Here is a 21144-nt window from a genome sequence, read left to right as displayed (position 1 = left end):
TTGTTCTTAGAAACATATATCATTTTGACAAATTTATGTTCATGCCGTTTTTCAGTTCATCTCGCAGAGGAACAGGCCAATTAGAGGTAGCACTTCAAAATTACTTTTGGATACATGCGTTCTTTACCGTGCAAGGTACTTCTTTCTCAATGATACTTACCAACTTGATGTGCATCTCAATTCACGGATGTAAAACTGGTTCGTTCAGTTCACAAACGAGTGTGTATTATTTAGCACTTAAATGAGAGTTAGCTTCCATGATATGTCTCAACAGCGGTATCTGCTATTAGTTTCATTGAAATGTCGTTCTGTTTTACCTATTCTGCAGACCTCCCTGACTGCAGCTGGCTGCTACATTACACCGGCTCCTGGTTCTAAAGGAATGAAAGCTCTAGTTTGTGTTTCTGTCGATAGTCCTCTACCTTTAAAGATGGGATTATCCCGCTTACACTTTCAGGCAGAGTAGGAACACAGTACTCTAGATGAGATAGAGCAAATTATAGCAGATAGCAAATCGTCTGCAGATTCTTTGGTTCCAAATGCATCAGATGTGCATTTCTTGGAAGGAGCTCCTGAATCAATTCTAACTGGAGCCAGGAAACTCGGTATGATTAGCGAGTCACCTTTACAAGTACCCTTTTATTGCAGAAGGAAGAAATTAACAATTTCAAGTCTAGTAAAGTCGCAGCTGACTACAAGTCACAGCATGGAGTCAAATCTGCTAGTACATCACGGAGTGAACCACTTCAACCTGGGCAAATACATTTATATGGTATTTTGTAGCTGTGTAACCTGTTTCCTAACAAGTAACAATATTTATTTTTCTTTACAGAGCATTGCCTTCGAACACTGCCCACACTTAGCGACATCTGCAACATTCAAGCCAAAAGTACCATTTGGCGGAGGTCATACTTCGTTCATCTAGTCGCTGTACTTTACAGTTCAGCGGGACATTGGAGTCGATATATGACCCCAGCTTGCTTCAAGCCCCAATTTTGTACCGCACTTGGATTATGTTGCAACATGTATTTTACCCCAGCAAGCTTCAAACCCCAAATTTCCATTGGGGAAACAATTTGTACGCTAAAAATGTATTTCTTCATCTTGAGTCAATATATGATGCGCGAATCTACTTACGAAGAACACGATGAAAAAGGCGGAAAACTGAAAAAATTAAACTGTGTTTTTCATTTCATTGTAAAAGTATTTGAACACATACAACTTGAAAACAATTACATCACACTCCCATACCCCAACATCGAAAACCGGTGGTTGGTAGTCTCAGGAGGGCTCATGATGCTTTCTGCCTAAAGAACATACTTTTTCCCCATTTTGCACCACTCTAAACCGAACAAACGAAGGAAAGAACGGAAAATTGGGGGAAGCAGAAGATAATCATAATCTGCCCTGACCTCCTCGTTCCTTAACTGAAGTAAAAGATGTGAACCACTGCTTCCAAGCAGCATCCTTTTGCTGCTCGACCCATGACAAAAAGGCACTGTCCAACAGGCAAAAGATGTTTACATAGAGGAGTTGGTACCTCACAGGAACATATCGGAAATTCGCAGTCTGAACAATTGGCCACACACCACCCTCCAACGCAAGGGCTGGTAGGAAATCTCTCTTCAAATCCTCCTTCACCTGAACAGAATTCTTGCCCGTGGAAAATCCCATGTAAGTGAAAAACACCAACAAATCCAAGGGGCCAAAGATAAGGCCATCCATTGCCACTTTAGCAGCAACAAACTGCGCTGACTTGGGTTGTAGGTGAAGCTTCAGCTTTATAAACTTGTCCAAGCCTTCGTACCTACAAACAAGCAATGTTATACCTTTTCTTTTTATTTTCTTATAGCCGGAGGGAAAAGAACGATTGGTAAAACAAACCAGAAATGGCCAACTGGTCCAACAAAGGCAAACCCAAATGTGCTTGTGATAGCTACGCGTTTCCAGTTAACCTTGAAGTTTGCGTCTGTATCCTGTTGCATGAAATATATAAATTTTCACCATATGTGCAGAGAAAGTAGTCGATGGACAAAATACTAAGCTGCTTCACTACACACAATGACTTGAAGTGAAGTGAACAAACAAAAACCAACAACGACTAGAACTAAAAATCAATCAGGTTCCGCTCCACAAAGTCAGCTGCATCATTTGATGTTAAATCCAACAGTTCACAAAGTTTGAGGAAACAAATAAGTGGAGAGAAAAAGGGATCAAGGCTTAGTTTAGATACACTCTAAATTAAAGAACAAGATAGAAAGAGCTACACTGGAACCCATACTTGCACTGTTGCACAAACTCACGCACACAATGGTATATTTCAGTGGTACCTGAACTCCATAGTTCATTTTTCAATTTGAAAGACATAACCGAACTGAAAAGTATCTTTTCCTGCACATAATAAAAGTAGTTCCTTGACAAGCCTATCCTAGTACTTAAATAAAAATAATAATGACAGGAAAAACATATTTGAAGCAAAGTGTCAACAAGGTAGTCCTGATATCATGCACCATCTGAGCAAGACAATTATATCAAATACTAACCCGATGTCTTATTTCAGAATAAAAAAATGTTTTGCTGATAAGTAAAATATAAAAGAAGAGAATTGAACGAAACAAGGTTCCTCTATGTAGTTATAAATCAAAGAATGACCGACTGCAGGTATGAGCAAATAGCATGGGTTGCATAGCTAAAACTAATAAGCTCATCTGCAAACGCTAGTAGATAATCATCTAGTATCATGTCATGAAATTATCATCTCCGGTTGCGATGGCATCCAATTTCTGTAACGGAATTCATCGATTTAATTGATAAACAATTTGGCCATTACAGAAAATGAAGCCATCGCCGGTTCATAGCCATTAAATCATTCCATTATCTGCACTCTATAGTCCATAGTATCCTTATTCTGGATGATAAATGATACACCGAAAACTGTCGAAAGTATCGTGTTCTCCAAGACATCGAAACAGACCCACAATCAATTTTCTCCAATTCTGAAGAACAGATTCATGAGTTCAAACAAACAAGGTATCTACTTCTCAAAAAACAGGAAACTTCACTCTAAAACAAGTAAATAACAATTACACAAAGCAATGTAAATTACCCAACTTTTTCGAAAAACCCAACTCAAAAGGAGAAATTTGCAGCTACCCAGTTCCCGAAAACAAGAAACTGAATCGAAGAAATGAAATGACAGGTTCCGGATACGAAATTAGAAAAACCCAACTCACAGAAAGATGAAGGCGCCTTCTTGCGTTGGAGTGAGTAACGTACTGGGCGGCAATGTCGCCGACGCCCCAGAGGACGCCGGAGCTGATGACCTGGGTTTTGAGTGGGTGGAAAGAGAGGCAGTTCTGGTACCATTTCCAGAGCTTCATCATCATTTGTGGTGGCTACTGCAACTCGGTGCTCGGCGTCTGTGGGAGGAGAGACGGCAAACGGCGGAGGAGGTTGGAGGCTTTTCTTTGAAGGTAGAAGCCTTGACAACGGAAGTCCCTTTATTTGTGAAAAGGGACACTGGAAAGAGTAGAATCGAGCTCGGACATGTACGTATCGTTTGGCATGCTGATGGGATGGGACGGAACGGAACAGAATGAGACGGGATAACACGGGAAGGAACGGAGAGGGAGCAAAGATGCATTCAGATGGAACAAGGAGGAAGTAGGAAGAAGGAGACGGAGATGTTATAATTTTGTGTTACACGGATGTTGAATGAGTCGTTCCAGGGGAGTAAGACGGAATGAAAATTCATCCAAATTTTGTCCTATAGAACAGTGCGTTTCACCCTTTTTAGGTGCACCAAATGTGGCACAGAACGTCTCGTTCCACTCTGTTCTGTCCCGTCCCAGTACCAAACAGAACCGTAAAGTTTGATATTTTCCGCCCTTTCTCTTTGGTTATAGTGTTGATTTTGATTTGATATTTTGTTAAGCCCTTTTTTTCTTTTTTGTTGATTTTATTGTGGAAAAATATTGCATAAGGAAATCTTGGATAATAGACAAGGAGAAATGACCACATAGGTTGGATTCAAAGTGGTACAAAATAAAGAAAAAAATTGGTCCAAAAAGAAAAAGGAAAAAACACAAAAGGAGGATAATGTTGTGGTCCTTGTAATTTTCGACCACTAAATAAAATAAACTATAATTTAAACTAGTTATTAATAGAATTTTTTTGCCAATCAAAATAAGGTAAGAATACTATTTAGTAATTTATCACATTAAAATTTGATAGGCGATAATATAATTTCATAAAATTAAATTTTGTTGTATTTTATTATGTATGAACTACAGGTGATTTTTTTATATTAAAAAATAAAAAACAAAAACTTCTCTTCCTACTCTCACTCTCACGTTCTCTCCCTCCCTCTCCCCCTCTCTCATTCCCATTTTAAAACAAACATAAGTTTTGATCAAAGGCGAGTTTGAGTTATGTTATTGCTAGTTTAGTGTGAGGTTAAACCTACTTGGTTTTTTAGTATAGACTAGCATATGCCCCACACTTTCATGTGTGAAAATATTTTTTATTTTTATTTTAAAATGGGAAGGAGAAAGGGAGAACAAATGAATGTGGATTAGAGAGAGAAGTTTTTTTTTTTTATATTTTATTTTTCAAAATTAGAGGATGTTAGGACTTAGGATCAGCCTTGGGTGTAAAATTTAGTTTGTATAAATTTACTTTACTGCTCATGATTTTATTTTATAGTAAAAGATAAAAATGTTTTTTTACTTTCTTTTGATTGATAAAGAAAATTTTATTAATGTAATTTTAGATAATATCGATTAGATTCAAATAAAATAAACTATAATATTGTGGTACTTACGAAATTGAGGAAGCAGTGGAGAAGAATTGGGAGAATTTGTTGCTGTCAGGGGGCTCAGCTAATGGGTAGACGCCAAGTGGTAACGATTCGATTGGAGGCTGTTAATGAGGGAAAAGGACCGTCGCCGGATACTTTTCCTATAGACAAGGATTGTCTGCCCTCCTAGTTGTGGTGCCCTTCTATGCCCTCCTATTTTATGCGGTCACGGTTAAGTTACGTCAACATTTTATATTAATTTTTTAATGAGATAATAAGATAAAAAATAATAAAAATATAAAATATTAACGTGGCTTAACCGTGACCGCACAAAATAGGAGGGCATGGAAGGGCACCACAACTAGGAGGGCAGACAATCCTTGTTCTTTTCCTATGGATCCTAAGAATTTTGCAATCGTGATCGTATATCGTACGGTCAGTTTTTATTAGATATTATTTATATTCGAATTTTAAATTTTAAATTTTAATGATTTCTGATCTGACGATGTATGATGAACGAACATTATTGCGAGATCTTTAAGATCCCTACGAAAAGGATCCTTCCGTTAATGAGGGCCTTGGATGTGCGTCCCTGTTATTTTATATTATAATGTAATGGATCTAAGTCGGCAGTACTTTCCTGACTCAGTTTCATTCCTTTGACCAAAAAGAACACTCACTCAGTTTCTTTCTTCTTCCCCCATACCGGCCGGAATTCAGTCGTTACAAACACAAATGCTGCCAATTTTTCAGTCGTGATCTGAACCACTTGCAGTGCCATAACGGTGGACACCGCAATGAGAGCCCACGGAGCCTCCTCTTCATCATCCTCCAAGTCCAAACTTTGGAATTACGACGTGTTCTTGAGCTTCAGCGGCGTAGACACGCGCAATGGCTTCACGGGCCACCTCCACGCTGGCTTGAAAGAAAGGGGATACCAGGCTTATATCGATGAGGACGATCTACACAGAGGGGAAGAAATAAAAGAGCAACTGTTCCGGGCAATCGAAGAGTCACGGATCTGTATCATTGTGTTCTCAAAGAGGTATGCGGATTCAAGTTGGTGTCTCAACGAACTGGTGAAGATCATGGAGTGCAAATCCAAACTGGGGCGACATGTTTTGCCAATATTTTATCATGTTGATCCTTCAGACATCAGGAAGCAGGAAGGTAGTTTAGCCCCAATATTTCGGAAGCACGAAGATGACATCCGTGAAGAAAAAAATGACAGAAAACGGGAAGCCAAGAAAGAAAGGGTAAAGCAATGGAGAGAGGCTCTTACTCAAGCTGCAAACTTGTCTGGTCTGGATCTTAAAAACACTGACAACGGGTAACCATGCATTTCATCTACAATTTTTTTTTATCAACAATATATATTTTCTTCTGGTTGGTTAAGTCTTGCAAATAGTAAGTCACTGCAAGGCTGCACTGCCATTTGTATCTCCTTACGAATTGTGTTTCCAGGCATGAAGCAAAGCTTATTAGGAGAATTATTGATGAGAATATCTGGGAATGGCTCCCCAGCACAAACGAATTACATGTGGCCAGGCACCCTGTTGGAATCGATTCTCGTGTTCAAGAAATTACCAGTCATCTTTCAAGTGGTGGATCAAATGAAGTTATCATGGTTGGAATTTGGGGGATGGGTGGATTGGGCAAAACAACAGCTGCCAAAGCCATTTATAACCAAATTCATCATAAGTTCCAATTCAAATGTTTCCTTGCCGACGTTCGTGACATTACAAGCCAGCATGGTCTGGTCTATTTGCAAGGAAAATTTGTTTCTGACATCTTACAACTTGCCAAGCCTCAGATTATTAGTAGCGTTGATGCAGGGATCACTGTTATAAAACATCATCTCCAACGTAGAAAGGTACTTGTCATTATTGATAATGTAGATAATTTTGGCCAACTAAATGCAATTGCTGGGAGTCGTGATTGGTTTGGTCCGGGAAGTAGAGTCATCATCACAACAAGGGATGAACACTTAGTAAAGCTACTGAAAGTGGATAAGATATATCCAGCTCAAAAAATGAATGAAAAAGAAGCTCTTGAGCTCTTTAGTTGGCATGCTTTTGGGAATAGTGGTCCAGATGAAGGATATTATGAACTGTCAAAGAAGGTAATTTCTTATTGTGGAGGTTTGCCACTAGCACTACAAGTCTTAGGCTCTTTACTAATTGACAGAGGCCAAGCTGAGTGGAAAAACCAATTGGAGAAATTGAAGACGATACCTGAGGAAGAAATTCTAGAAAAACTCAGAATAAGCTTTCGTGGGCTAGATGTTCAACAAAAGGCTATATTTCTTGATATATCTTGTTACTTTGTTGGAATGGACAAGGACTATGTCGCAAAAATATTAGATGGATGTGGTTTTTCTGCAACAATAGGTATAAGCATCCTCCGTGAACGGTCACTTGTAACTCTTGAAGAAAACAATTTGATGATGCACGATTTGCTTCAAGAAATGGGCAGGGTAATCATTTATGAAGAATTCCCTGGTCACCCCGAAAAATGTAGTAGATTGTGGAATCCTCAAGTGGTAACTGAAGTATTGACACATAAATCTGTAAGTACACTTCCAATAAAACTTTGGATTTATGCACCGTACAAGAAAAGCATTATACATTATACCACGAATGTCTATATACATTAAACAACATTTATGTGTAAATATATGTATCTGCATTAAGAAGCTCAATTAGCAAAATTACGTAAAATATATGCAAATAATCCTTTTCTTACCCAGTATAACGTGTTGTTGACAGGGAACTGAAGATGTTGAAGGACTTGCTCTAGATTTCCCTCATCTTTCGGTACAAAGCTCTAACAAGTCCAGTTTCAGTACAGAAGCATTCGCCAATATGAAGAAACTGAGATTGCTTCAGCTCAACAACGTGCAGCTCAATGGAAAGTACAAACATCTTCCCAAAGAGTTAATATGGTTGTGTTGGCATGGATTCCCTTTAAAGTCCATACCAGATGACTTTCTTAATCAACCAAGACTAGTTGTATTAGACATGCAGTTTAGCCAACTGGTACTAGTTTGGGAGGGTTCCAAGGTACAATCAATTTTTATTTTTTTTATGAGATCTTTCTTTTGGATATTAATTTCAATTTGTCTTTGTTTTTATGCAACAGTCGCTTCAGAAGTTGAAAAGCATTGATCTCAGTTTTTCTGATCACCTAAAAAAATCACCAGACTTTTCACAACTCCCAAATCTTGAAGAATTGATATTGGAAGGTTGTGTGAGTTTGTATGAGATTCACCCCTCCATTGGTCATCTTGAAAGACTTTCTTTGGTAAACCTGAATGAATGTGAAATGCTTAGTTCTCTTCCAGGGTAATTCTATAAGTCAAAATCTGTTGAGACTCTTCGGCTTACTGGCTGTTGGAGATTCAGAGAGCTGGCTGACGGCTTAGGGGAGATGGTATCATTGAGAATACTTGAAGCAGAGGATACAGCCATAAGACAAGTACCACCTTCCATAGTAAGATTGAAGAACCTCACTTCTTTATCTCTACGGGATGTTCATGTGCCCCATTCGTTATATGGCTTAAACTCTTTAAGAGAATTAGAACTGTCATGCTGCAATTTAACTGATGATGCACTCCCTAAGGATTTTGGGAGTCTAATTTCTTTACAATATTTGGATCTTCAAGAGAATGATTTTTGTACCCTACCGAGCATCAGCGGTCTTTCAAAGCTTGAAACATTGAGGTTAAATGATTGCACAAATCTTCATACAGTAACTGATTTACCAACAAATTTGAAATTTCTGTATGCGTTTGGTTGTCCAGCATTGGAAACAATGCCAGAAAAGCATTGGAAACAATGCCAGATTTTTCGGAAATGTCAAATATGAGAGAACTGAAAGTAAGTGATTCACTCAAACTCATTGAGGTTTCAGGTTTGGATAAGTCCTTAAACTCCATGACAATGATTGATATGCAATGGTGCACCAATCTCACAGCTGACTTTAGAAAGAAGATCCTACAGGTCTCTCTCTCTTTCTAAATCATCTTTCTGTCGCACGCTCACACACTCAAAAGCACATGTACATGTATCTGTGTATGACACTTGCATTGTATATATAGGGATGGGCTTCTTGCGGACTTGGTGGCATTTTCCTTCATGGAAATCCTGTTCCCGATTGGTTTGAGTTTGTCAACGAGGGCAATAAAGTTGGTTTCGATATTCCCCCGAGTGATGGTCGTAAGTTTGAAGGGCTGACTCTGTTCTGCTTTTATCGCTCAGGCAGTAGTTTTGATTGTCATCTTCCTCTTGCCATTACTGTTATAAATACTACCATGCATACTGAGTTGCGAGCCTGCATAGGTAGGGGAGATTGGGAGGATTCTCGGATAACATGTGGCGAACCTGAAGCCCATTACCTTTGGCAGGGACAATTATCAAACTTTAAGCTCAATTTGCAAGGTGGAGATAAAGTTGACATTATTTTTGTGGCGGATTCCGATTTTTCTGGTACAATAAAGATAACAGGGGTTAATCTAGTATGGGACAAACCTCTGAAGGAAAATATGCATGATTTGGATCGTGCTGGTTATGTTTTTGACCCACATCCAGCTCAGTTCTATGAAGGACCATCTGATAATCATCCCAGTAATCGGATGAGAATTACTACAGATGACAGAAACAGAAAAAGGCAAAAATTTTGAAGACAAAAGAGCATCTGTCATCTGTCTAGAGATTGATCCACACCCGGATCGGCTCTATGGTGAGGCACGAACAAGGTGGTATGCATCGTCATCATCAGGCTCATCTTCATCATCACATATCTGAGTTCCTGAACTACAGATCACTGTAAGCTTCATCATCAGCCTCTTTTGTTTTGAATTTTGAAGTTATATTGCACCTAGAAACATTTCAACATCTGCCACCGTCGGCTCCACCTCTCTCTCCAACCTCTGCCACTGTCCGCTCAATAGGTAAATATCCTTACCACCCAGGCAGCTTAATTCATTAAGTTAATTGGATTTTTAAAACATGTAATTTTGGTCTAAGGTTTGTATCTTTGAAGTGTACTGAACTTAACTGCTGTGTAAAGAGCCCAAGTTGTACTCTTTAAGTGTGTTTGTAAGCATTGGTTATGATAACTGTGATGGTTTCCACAAACCCATTTGATTGCATGAAGATTTGATTCTTGAAAGATGTGGGTTGGGATGTTTTCTAATTTGGGCTAGATTCTTTTCCCCCATTTTTATCTTTTCTTTTGATATGAGCGATATTTGGAAAGCAGGGAATTGAAGAGGGGACCTTGGGTTGTTCAGAGGCGAATGCTGTTAACCAACCGAGCTAAATCTGTTACGGATAAATTGAGATTTCGAATTTAAGACTTGATAAATTTCTGATATACTGAATGTACATGCCTCAAATTTGTCCATTGCAGGTATGCACTGGAAGTCAAAAATCTGAATTTAATCAACAAAATTACTTGTGAAATTGAGGATGGAGTGGAGAAAAGAATTGGGAGAGTTTGGTGCTGTTAGGGGCTCAGATCATGGGTAGATGCCAATAGGTAACGATTCCATTTAGGCAACAAATCATCTGTACTCGCGGTATGCAGCGTACATAATTTTATGGTTCAATGATCAATGTGCATTCTGTATCTTCCTTAATCTGCATTACTTGTACAATTAGGCTGACAATGCGTTGTTCTTTCGTTAACCTTTGTACATAGGCGTTGTTTATACGTGTGTGTGGTTAAGCATGGTAAGTGGCCTAATTCTGATCGTTGTGACTACTTAGGAGCCACATCTGCGCAAGAAGGGATCAACTCTGGTAGATTCAGGAATCCAATCCCGCTGCCTAGGGTGTTTGGGCAAGAGCAGTTGTCAAGTACTTCGTTCAAGAACGAAACTGATGAATGTTTTATTGCGAAAAGGAAGCCTCATGAGGCCCATTCCGTTTTCAAGGGTTTAGCGGAAGAAGGACACAGGCCAACTCTTATAACCTACACAACTCTAGTAGCTGCTTTGACAGGCCAGAGGCGTTTCAAGTCTATTCCCTTGCTCCTCTCTGGTGGAGAGAATGGTATGAAGCCCGATTCATCACTTTTTAATGCCATGATCAATGCTTCCTCTGAATCTGGAAATATCAACGATGCCATAAAAATCTTTCAGAAAATGGAGAAGAGTGGATGTAAGCCCACAACCAGCATTTTTAATACTCTTATCAAAGGATATGGAATTGCTGGTAAACCTGAAGAATCTTTAAAACTGATATAGCTTATGTTGCAGGATGAGATAACAAAACCAAATGACAGGACGTATAATATTATTGTTAGATCCTGGTGTAGCGAGGGGAAAATGAATCAAGCCTGGAATGTGATGTATAAGATGGTTGCATCTGGTATTCAAGCCGATGTAGTCACTTACAACACGTTGACAAGGGCTTACGCCAAGAATGGAGAGACATATATGGCTGAAAGGCTGATGTTCGAGATGCAGAACAACAAAGTGCACCCCAACAAGCAAACTTGTGGCATCATCGTAAATGGCTAATGTAAAGAAGGTAGCATGACAGATGCCTTGAGGTTTGTATACAGAATGAAGGATCTTGGGATGCAGCCGAATCTTGTTGTTTTTAACTCTCTTATCAAAGGATTTCTGGAGATTACTGACACTGATGGAGTTGACGAGGTGAGTTTTTACCTTCGATGCTTTAGCACTTAGTTCCTCAAATTTCTCACAAAAAATTTACTTACACAAAGAGCTTAACTTCACAGGTACTAACGTTGATGGAAGAATTTGGGATGAAACCGGATGTAATAACATTTAGCACCATAATGGATGGATGGAGCTCAGCAGGACTCATGGAAAAATGCCAGGAGGTCTTCAATGACATGATAAAATCTGACAAGAGAACCCAACATCCATGCATTCAGCATTCTTGCAAAAGCTTATGTGCGTGCCGGTGAGCCTGGGAAGGTCGAATCACTTATGACATCCATGGGAACGTATGGCATGCACCCGGATGTTGTAATCGTCACAACCACCATAAACGGGTGGTGCAACGCTGGAAAAAATGGAGCATACCCGGAGTGTCTATGAGAAAATGTGCGAAATGGGAATCCCCCGAATTTGAAAACTTTTGAGACTCTTATGTGGGGATATGGAGAAGCTAAGCAACCGTGGAAAGCCGAAGACTTACTCCATATAATAGAAGAGAAGGGTGTTCTTCCTCAGAAGAGAACTATCCAGCTTGTGGCTTAAGCGTGGCGCTCAATAGGTTTAGTGACCGAAGCCATGAGAGTCTCAAATGATTCGGAGAAGAAAGTAGGAGGGACAAGGTACCTGAGCAGAGTTTGGAGATGATTAGTAGGAAGCAAAACTTAAGTACTCTTATCCTAATGTTTTACAGTTACCTGGAGTAGTAGTTTCTGATACCGGCAGATCTGCTGCCAGTATACGAGGTCATATGATTTCAAGAGGATTTGGGTTTTCAGCTGATAGTATGCAGCACAATGCTGCTAAAACCGTGTGTCTTACGCATACTACATCGTCTGCGTTTAGAGTGCAGCAGCCACTGTTTATATGTAGGAGGCAGTTTCAGTGTCGAGTTGGGATGTCCAGGCATTTTGTAAATACACGTCCGGTGGTGTAAATATGTAAACGAGGAAACAAGGATGGTCACGGTGATCGGCGAGCAGAAGGACTCCTTGGTTCTGACTCTTGAATTCAAGATTGGTGATGATTCTTTGGATCCTTTTGGTGTTGCTGATCAATTCTGCAATTTAAAGTGTTCTGAAATTGTGTGCTACATGAAATGTGTAACATATACTATATGTGTTCATAATTCAAGGCTGAAAAATCTATATCTGGATGTCCAAATGCAATGTAATGACTTACTGCACAAAAGATACCTACAAAACCAATCGACCCATGTAACAAAAGAAAAGACAACATGTCCAAACTTAGTCAAGTTGGCGCTAAGCAGTATGTTTTTTCATTTGCTCTTAAGTTAGGTTCTTGATTTGTCTTTGATTTATTCATTCAATTTGTGATTGTATATAAAAGTGTGGAGAAAGTAAAAAATGACAACTTAAACTAAGGGATGTGCTATTCACACATCATTTGCTAATTTCTGTCAATTGATCTTCTTCAATTCATCCGATCCAACGGTCAAAAATTAAAAAGGTATTAGAAGTAAAAATGGATGTCTGGATATCACACCTTAAAGTAATTAGGATCAACACTTGTTTTACTGTTTTACACCCCAGTAGGACCCACAAACAAGACAAGAGCCAATCATGCGCAGGTAGCAGGATCAAAATTTTCCACCCAAAACAGATAAAATTCCAAACAAAAGAGGGAGATTACCCAAAAGCTACAAAATTTGCGGAGACTGAACCAAAGAGAGATGCTCTCTCTACATGTCCTCCCTCCATCGCGTTCCCTCCAAAACCCTAACTTCAACCCTACCCACTTCTCCACCTCATTCCAAATCCCTAATTTCACTGTCCTCAGTCTCCACTCAGTTCCGAAAACCCACTTCAAAGCCCATAACTTTCTACGATTTAAGCTCCCTAATTGTAAAACCCACCTCAGAAAACTTGCTTGCAATGCTCTGAAGGACACCGGCGATAAAACGAAGCCGGTTTTGGGCAGTGGGGGTGGCGATGGTGGCGGAGGGGGCGGTGGTGATGACGGAGGGGATGATGAGCAGGTGGAGAAGAAGAGCGGGCCTTTTCCAGAATGGTTCAGTATCACCACCGACGATGCGAAGACGGTGTTTGCGGCGATTGCAGTGTCGCTTGCGTTTCGGAGTTTCGTAGCTGAGCCAAGGTTCATTCCTTCGTTGTCAATGTATCCGACTTTGGATGTGGGAGATCGAATTGTAGCAGAAAAGGTCGGATTTTTATTTGTTTTTTTTTGGTAATTATATTGCTTATGCTGCATGGTTTCTGTTTGCTGAGGTTTGAAACGTATTGGTTTCGCTTTAGAAGTCGAAATTGTAATGGCAACATTGCTGCTTAGCTATATTTTTAGACGAAGCTTATGTTTGAAGTTAATTAGTGATTACAATTCGGATTTCGGAAATTAGAATTTGGATGGAGCCATTGAATTCGGATGACCAGTTTACGCACCGATCTCGTATTACCCGGGGGAAATGGAGTTACCATTTTCTTGAAATGCAATGGTTGAGAGGGTGAGGTTACATAGAAGGATGGTGAAGGGGATGACAGATGAAGATTGAACTTTCGGGGGACGAGGCTTTAGCAAGAAAAAAAATCTTTCGGGGCACAAATTTAGAATGAGTGGTAGCACATAATTAGAATGAGTGGTAGACAATCGAGGAGATAGTGGAAAGGCATTTTATACATAGTGAGAGATTTCTCATAATTTCAAACTCGATTGATCAGATTTGTGTGCGCTTTTATGACCACTGATCTGGGTAAAGTCTTATGAGAGTTGCTTTGTCTGTAGTTTGTGATGTTATTTTGTTTGACGATTAATGATAAGTTGTCGAATATTAACCTGATAGACTCTTCCTTTTAACATTGTCAGGTTTCATATTATTTCAGAAAGCCATGTGCCAATGATGTAGTTATCTTTAAAAGTCCACCAGTTCTTCAACAAGTAGGATATACTGACTATGATGTCTTCATTAAACGAATTGTTGCCAAGGAAGGTGATACTGTAGAGGTGAGACTAGCACTTTTGCACGTCATAAATTTCGTGACGTCTTGCTACAGTTAATTATATCCCGATGTCAACCAAGAGGTTTATCGGACCAATATACCTTGTCATGTTTACTGTGAGACGTGAAATCTCAATAAGCTTTGTTCAGAACGAGTAATATGACAATCTAGATATTAAAATTTAATTCTGGTTTGCTTTGAAAGTTCATAGATTTATACTAATACAGAGATGGTTTATGTCTGTCAAGAAAGTTGTCTTGTATCTATCAATATCTGAATTTTAGGAACCTAACTACAAAAAACGATGACTGATTGCAGGTACACAACGGGAAGCTCATAGTTAATGGAGTGGAGAGAGATGAAAAATTCATCCTTGAACCACCTGCATATGATATGACTCCTATTGTAAGAATTATGTTATGACATTTTACGTTCTTTTTTTTTATTATTTGAGGGGATGTGGTGGTTTCCATGTGTTAGATCTTTTCTAGAAGAATGTTACCTAGAGAGTTAACTTTGCATCTTTTTCTTCGTATTTATGTTGCACAGCGTGTGCCCGAGAACTCAGTTTTCGTGATGGGTGACAATCGAAACAACAGCTACGACTCACACGTATGGTAATGTTTATAAAAACCCAAGTGCAGAATTGCGAGATATGTTTAGTTTCAAGAACTTCGATTTACCTTTTATCTTTTAGTTCCTCCTCCTGTTGATTGATCGTTCAAGTTGTGAAAATGTTTAGGGGTCCATTGCCAACCAAGAATATTTTAGGAAGATCCCTGTTTCGGTATTGGCCACCAAAGAGGATCGGTCCCACAGTTCTTGAGACTGGCTGTGCTGCTGATAAGCCGGAGAGTATTCCAGCGTCTCAGCAAAAGGAAGGTCAGGAGAGCATTCCAACGTCTCAGCTAAAGGAAGGTGTATCATTGAATTAGCAACCGTACCACGTTTCTTCTGGCTCGCTACTTGAAATTGTTTCATTTTTAGCTTTCGATCTTATGTAACATCTCGGTTCTAAGGAAACACGCATACGGGCAAATTTTTGGAAGGCCCTAGTTCATCATAGTTATTGTACATTGCAAATCGACGCTCGATTCAAGTAACTTATTCTCATTTCAACATCTGCTCACTCTAGCTTTACTTTCGACATACATAAACGAATAACTTGGACACAAAAACTACTGTCATATAAGATGGATATCGTCGATCCAACTAGTATAATCACTCTCTGCAGAAATTTGCGAAATGTTGCATGACAAGATGAAGCTTATTAACAAGGAAGAAGGCATACAGTAACACTTCACACCATCACACACCGATAACCACGATAACTGAAATAAAAATGTGCTCGTTCCATGAAAAAACTCCGCGAGCAAGATGGAGAGATTCGCCTTCGGTGCTCATTTATAAGTACATGAACTCGTTTTTAACTTGATGGGTTTGGTATTATGAGAGCCGACTTCCAAGTTGCAAGAAATATGCCTTCGGTGCCTAGATCTCACCAGCTTCCCCACCACATTCCCTCGTGACCGGACTTCAAACACCAGCATCATGGGAACTCCTCCGTTGTTATCAGCTACAGCTAAGCTTGCCCCAGCCCCGTATAAAGGAACCTTGATCCCTTGGAGGTTCACAGTCACAGTCCGGTGGCTCTTTCTCGGTTGATAGTATTTCTTCAACTGCATCGAATTTGCAACCAGTAAGCACAAGGTGAAGAAACTAGAGCAGCTTCTCAAATCACACCCTGAATGTATGAATTCTTACCTGACCAGTTGCAACTGCAATCTCTGAATACATTAGTTTAACCGGCGTGGCGCTGACATGGATACCGAAGAAGGTAGCGGGGTTGTACACAGTCATCCTCACTGAACAGTTCATTGTCAGCATCTTTGTAGGCACGCCAGTCATGTCCGATCCTTCCCCGAAATAAAAGTTATGCACAGCCAAGCTCTGCAGGAAAAGGGTTTTGAAAACACTTCAGTTAAAGGTCATTTGAAACATAAATAGTTACCAATAGAAAGTAAAATCAGCAAATGAATAAAAAAGAAAGTGATTTTCACACGTCATTTTTCTTCTCATGCCCATCCGTTTTTGATTTTGGTCATTGAATTAAATAAATCAAGAAACATAAATAAACAGCGGTGTACACAAGTACAAAAAAGGTTGTTCGGAAATCATTTCCACTAAAATCTTTGGCTCTCTAAATCAATCGTATTTTCCATTGAATCTGTATATTTCTCATCTTTCATATCTCCCTCTAATCTCTCGTTGCGTATGAGAGAGATAAATACGAGAGAATATATCACGGGAAAAATTACCCAACAAAGAGAGTTTACTAAACTAGAGTTAGAAAACTAATCACACATTCGCAATAGATTACTTTACTCAAAAATCAATAAAATAATCCAAAATACATCACCAAACCCCCCAAACAATAAAGAATTAGAAAAGCCAAAATTCAAATTTGCTTAACTTTAATTAACCAACGTACCTTAACATCAACCCTTGCTCTGTACGGCCTGCTAGCCCCCCAAAGAATCAAGCAAAAAACAGAGAAAATAAAAACAAATCCGAACAGAGCAACACAAATCTGGCATCTTCTGGAAACTCCTTTGTGCCCATAAAGCCCTCCGTAGTCGCCTTCCTCCTCGATCACATTGCACTCCGGCCACCCCTTCTCGTTGCGCTTCCGGCCCCCCTTCTGGCCGGAATTGGAGGACCGGAAAGTGCCCGAGACCCGGCTGGCGGAGGAGGCCCGGGAGTGGCGGCTGTAGGAGGGGTGCGAGGGGGATTCCATGGGGCTGTTGGCTTGCATTGTGGAGGATTTATCACCATCGTTGGAGTCCCTGGAGGGGCTTTGAACGTAGTACAGCGGGCGCTTGGGTGATCTGGGTGATGATGGGGATAGGCTTGTCATGTCTGAGTCGGATTTCGCGTGCATCATAATTACTGTAGGGGGCAGTATTTAATGTGCGAAGATACTAATTTTGCTTAGAACGCAGTTGGAAATTTTGAAGCTTTTTTGGTAATTTGATTTGGGTTTTGTGGGGATTGCTCCGATTTTGATTAAACAGAGGAAAATCCCAGTATTGGTGAAAGATGATGAATTTGATCAGACCCAGATGGGGATTTTGAAGCTTTTTTGGAAATTTGAATTGGGTTTTGTGAATTGATTAAATGAGAACAGAGAAAAAAAAATGCCAAAATTGGAAAGAAGATGAAAAGCAGCTGCGCAAATGGAACAGAAAATTTCGGTCTGTGAGCTCGGAAACAGAGATTTTGGTATAAAAAAATTGCTGAATTTGATTAGACCCAGATGGACAGTTTGAAGGTCTTTCGGAAATTGGATTTGGGTTTTGAATAAAACAGAGAGAAATTACCAGAATTGGAAAGAAGACAAATATCAAACTGATCAAATTAAAAACAAAAATTGGATCTTTCAGCTCAGAAACTGAATTCGATTAGACCCAGATGGAAATTTCGAACTTTTTTAGGAAATTTGATCTGGGTTTTGGCGAGATTGCTCGGAAATCAACTGCGTTGGTGGCAAAACAAAGAAAATGGCAGAACTAGAAGGAAGACAAAAGAGCATAAATTGAACAGAAAAGTATGTGCCTTTGGCGGTTCGGAAACTGAGGACAGTCGGTGTGTTATCCTCTCTCTCTCTCTCTCTCTAGAGTGCCGTTTTCGTGAATTGGAGTGGGCACACAGGGAAAAGCAGAGCACTGATACAATACTGCAGAATCATCATTTTTTTTTTGTTGGCCAGTCAGAGAGAGTGAGAGACACAGACGGAGCTGGAGTGGAAGGAGTCAGAGGAATGTTAGCTTAGATATAGACTATAGTAAGGGTTTGGATTTAGGTTGGGTGTCGGCAGTTTTTCAGTCGTCCTGTTACCCGCGTTACCCATGTGAATTTTGACGGGTTAGTAGTGCGGCAGCGTTACGTTTGGCGCCCACGATAGCGACGCTGTCAGGGTGACGGGTACTGATTGACGGGAAGAGATCGGTTCGGATTTCTCCCATCAAAGTCCGGATCAAATAATCCGGATCGTTACAATTTGATTTAACGATTAGAATTATTATAACTTTTAGAGATATCTCTTGTTTGTAATGATTTGATTAAATTTCAACGATCCGAATCACTTGATCCTAGAACTTTGGTGGGACCAGATCTCTCCCCCTGATTGACGCCTGATTTTGGTTAAGATTTTTGGATTAGATTAACACTTGTAAACGTATTCACCACTCCAAAATATACCATAGATGAGTTTAGTTTGAAGCTCGTTACATTTGACTTTTAACTTCGAATGTAATACGATATTAGATTCCATCAATAATAATATATAGTTTATCTCCGTATTCTTGAGATGATAAGTTGTCACATAAGCAGTGTAACATTCCTTCTAAGTCTTATATATATATTCACATCTCTTTTGGGAACTTACTAGCTTCGGGTTCCATCGGAACTCCGAATCTCAGGATGGGTGACCCACTGAGAAGTTTTTATATGAGTTCACAGAAACAAAACCATGAGGGCATGATCTGGACCCAAAACAGACAATATCGTGTTACGACGAAGATCAAGCCCGGGATGTGGTGGACCCCGGATCAGGGTGTGACAAGCAGTGCATCTATAGTATAATTTCTTAAAGAGAACTTTAATGAAAAACTTCATGTATTGTTGCCTTTCACAAAAAACTACATTTTTACACTAAAAAATCAATTCTGATACTATTCACTTTGCTCTTTATTTTTCTGATACTATTCACTTTGCTCTTTATTTTGCCCTTATCGTTAAGTTTTCAAGCCATTTTCCTTTCTTAAAAAGGTGATCCATACTCCTGCGATATTTTTTTTTTGGTTTGATCAAAAATCGTTTAACCATTCATGCGTAAGGAGGTTCCCAAACCCAGATGGGGAGAGGACAGCATCGACAGTTGACACTCCGTTCTTGCATTAAATCCACATATGCAAGACATGCCACTTTAAAGAAAAAACCAACTTTATTAACAATAAATTACAATGAGCAATGAAGGACACCAATTAACATGCCTGCAATCTGAATTATAATGTTTATTGGGTAATACACAATAAGCATACTTTCTTGAGCACTTTGAACCAACACCATCTACGCTACAAGCCTTAGAACAATTGCATAACTATCTAAAAACTGACGAGTGATTCATATGGGGGAGCCCAACAAGTGATTTCACATGGCCGGAGAGCCTCGATCATCATGAGACTAATTCAACAACGGTTCGCCGATTATCCATACCATTACCTGCGAGAAAAATAATCCCAGAAGCCAAGACCACAAATAACACTTGCATAAAATTATAAACGAACACTACATACAGAGAACATTGCTGTTGAAGCGGCATATGCTTAGAGAATTTATGGACTCAGACAACTGATGCAATATCAGAGTGGTCGGCAAGGCCAATGAGGCCATTACGACGAGAGACCAAAATACAAATCCTCACAGTCCAGTCAGATTCATATGACGAATCCGTGTTGCCGCAGGTACAATGATATTGTTGGGCGGTGCAAAATCAATAATTCAACAAGATCATGCACCGCCCAGCAATCCCGCTGCTTTCATCCCACGATAAGGGAATTTCCGAACGCAATTCATCACAGAACATCTGCATTATCTATCACATTCGGCAAACAATGCAAAAACAAAAGTGAAAATTTTGATTGGCAGTAAAAAAACACAATTTAGACACAAAATACCAAGTTTACAACACAAAATTAGAGAAACAAACAGAAGGGTCGTCAGATAGGAGCGAAAGACATGAAAATTGCTTAATCACAGAGATTCAGTTGAACTATGCGTCAAATCATCACACGACCCTATTACTTATAATCAATAAACGATAAGATAATCTACGCTAAATTCATAAAAAGTATGTTATTATTTTAAGAAAAAGAGATCAGCCTCAGAAGGAAGGCAGTAGGTATATAGGTAATCACAGAACGTCATAAATTACACGAAAACCGTACTATCATCATTGGCAGCTGATCTCAAATCCTAAAGTACGTTAATTTTTTGGTGAAATAATTTGTTTGGTATTTTCAGAAATCCAAAACCCACAACAAAAATACCCAGAAAAATTCAAACAAATAAAAAGATTAAAATTTTCAGGTTCCTAAAATTTAGAAAAAATTATTATCAGCCTCATAGAGAAGATTAGTTTGTTCCACATAGTGTAATTCAGACATATGCTTGTCTAAATATTTAATTTAATCATCGGCTGACAAATAAAAAACCCAAAAAATACAGAACTTTTGCTTAGCAAAAAGCGATTAAGTAAGATAAAACCCTAATTTGAAACAAATCAAGAACAAAAGCTTTTGAATTTTGGGAAATTAGATTAAAAGAGACTCAGAATATGGGTGGTGATATAACAGGATGGTCGGCAAGGCCTTAACGGCCGTTACGACGAACGAGACCTTATATCAATGAATCATCATAGCCCCAAAATTTGAAATCGAAACTTGAAAAAGCGAAAACAGAGAGAGAAAAATGGCGATGCAAGAAGTTTAAAAACCCTAATTCCTGAGGAGCTCGAAACCCTAAGCGGCCGGTTGGAGATTCTTGGTGTTTTGGAGCGGAAGAGTTCGCGGATTTATAAAGAGGTGTGACGGAGGCTTTCGGGGCTAGGGTTTTGTGTT

General features: G+C 39.4%; 3 protein-coding genes, 1 long non-coding RNA gene, 4 other non-coding genes and 2 pseudogenes across 8 annotated transcripts; 4 read left to right on the top strand and 6 right to left on the bottom strand.

Moving 5' to 3' along the window:
• Positions 1-17: 17 nt before the first annotated feature.
• On the top strand, positions 18-379 carry LOC103448905 (uncharacterized). Its single transcript, XR_003776773.2, has 2 exons — positions 18-135; positions 329-379. It is a non-coding gene; the product is annotated as an uncharacterized lncRNA (long non-coding RNA).
• Positions 380-1165: 786 nt separating this feature from the next.
• On the bottom strand, positions 1166-3521 carry LOC103448899 (uncharacterized). The gene is made up of 3 exons (XM_017323006.3): positions 3234-3521; positions 1885-1976; positions 1166-1807 (listed from the first exon to the last, which is right to left on the bottom strand). The coding sequence occupies exons 1-3, from the start codon at positions 3384-3386 to the stop codon at positions 1396-1398; spliced, it is 657 nt and encodes a 218-aa protein (XP_017178495.2). The 5' UTR covers positions 3387-3521; the 3' UTR covers positions 1166-1395.
• Positions 3522-5563: 2042 nt separating this feature from the next.
• Positions 5564-9622, top strand: LOC103418156 (disease resistance protein RPV1-like; annotated as a pseudogene).
• A 647-nt stretch (positions 9623-10269) lies between these two features.
• Positions 10270-12234, top strand: LOC108169345 (pentatricopeptide repeat-containing protein At5g21222-like; annotated as a pseudogene).
• An 862-nt stretch (positions 12235-13096) lies between these two features.
• Positions 13097-15585, top strand: LOC103418020 (chloroplast processing peptidase-like). The gene is made up of 5 exons (XM_008356177.4): positions 13097-13671; positions 14331-14468; positions 14783-14869; positions 15014-15081; positions 15207-15585. Exons 1-5 carry the CDS (start codon positions 13183-13185, stop codon positions 15397-15399), a joined length of 975 nt encoding a protein of 324 aa, XP_008354399.1. The 5' UTR covers positions 13097-13182; the 3' UTR covers positions 15400-15585.
• LOC103418021 (uncharacterized) lies at positions 15555-18373 on the bottom strand. The gene is made up of 3 exons (XM_008356178.4): positions 16956-18373; positions 16229-16414; positions 15555-16143 (listed from the first exon to the last, which is right to left on the bottom strand). The coding sequence occupies exons 1-3, from the start codon at positions 17406-17408 to the stop codon at positions 15865-15867; spliced, it is 918 nt and encodes a 305-aa protein (XP_008354400.2). The 5' UTR covers positions 17409-18373; the 3' UTR covers positions 15555-15864.
• Positions 18374-19864: 1491 nt separating this feature from the next.
• LOC114823817 (small nucleolar RNA Z43) lies at positions 19865-19954 on the bottom strand. The gene has a single exon (XR_003771764.1). It is a non-coding gene; the product is annotated as a small nucleolar RNA Z43 (small nucleolar RNA).
• Positions 19955-20236: 282 nt separating this feature from the next.
• On the bottom strand, positions 20237-20325 carry LOC114823815 (small nucleolar RNA snR60/Z15/Z230/Z193/J17). Its single transcript, XR_003771762.1, has one exon. It is a non-coding gene; the product is annotated as a small nucleolar RNA snR60/Z15/Z230/Z193/J17 (small nucleolar RNA).
• Positions 20326-20404: 79 nt separating this feature from the next.
• LOC114823820 (small nucleolar RNA U83) lies at positions 20405-20486 on the bottom strand. The gene has a single exon (XR_003771767.1). It is a non-coding gene; the product is annotated as a small nucleolar RNA U83 (small nucleolar RNA).
• Positions 20487-20850: 364 nt separating this feature from the next.
• LOC114823816 (small nucleolar RNA Z43) lies at positions 20851-20948 on the bottom strand. Its single transcript, XR_003771763.1, has one exon. It is a non-coding gene; the product is annotated as a small nucleolar RNA Z43 (small nucleolar RNA).
• Between the last annotated feature and the right edge of the window lie 196 nt (positions 20949-21144).

The sequence above is a fragment of the Malus domestica genome, chromosome 02 (assembly GCF_042453785.1).
Source record: "Malus domestica chromosome 02, GDT2T_hap1".
Taxonomy (NCBI): domain Eukaryota; kingdom Viridiplantae; phylum Streptophyta; class Magnoliopsida; order Rosales; family Rosaceae; genus Malus; species Malus domestica.
The sequence above is the reverse complement of the archived record's forward strand: the minus strand, read 5'-3'. Positions and strand labels throughout refer to the sequence as shown.

Bases quoted from the DNA above. Each gene is read 5' to 3' on its own strand.
- LOC103448899 (XM_017323006.3), bottom strand. From the start codon at position 3,386: ATGATGATGAAGCTCTGGAAATGGTACCAGAACTGCCTCTCTTTCCAC. The intron at 1,977-3,233 runs GTGAGTTGGGTT...TTCATGCAACAG, and splicing joins GAAGGCGCCTTCATCTTTCT to GATACAGACGCAAACTTCAA. The intron at 1,808-1,884 runs GTTTGTTTTACC...GCTTGTTTGTAG, and splicing joins GGACCAGTTGGCCATTTCTG to GTACGAAGGCTTGGACAAGT.
- LOC103418020 (XM_008356177.4), top strand. From the start codon at position 13,183: ATGCTCTCTCTACATGTCCTCCCTCCATCGCGTTCCCTCCAAAACCCT. The intron at 13,672-14,330 runs GTCGGATTTTTA...TAACATTGTCAG, and splicing joins ATCGAATTGTAGCAGAAAAG to GTTTCATATTATTTCAGAAA. The intron at 14,469-14,782 runs GTGAGACTAGCA...GACTGATTGCAG, and splicing joins AGGAAGGTGATACTGTAGAG to GTACACAACGGGAAGCTCAT.
- LOC103418021 (XM_008356178.4), bottom strand. From the start codon at position 17,408: ATGATGCACGCGAAATCCGACTCAGACATGACAAGCCTATCCCCATCA. The intron at 16,415-16,955 runs GTACGTTGGTTA...CTTTTCCTGCAG, and splicing joins GAGCAAGGGTTGATGTTAAG to AGCTTGGCTGTGCATAACTT. The intron at 16,144-16,228 runs GTAAGAATTCAT...AATTCGATGCAG, and splicing joins TTGCAGTTGCAACTGGTCAG to TTGAAGAAATACTATCAACC.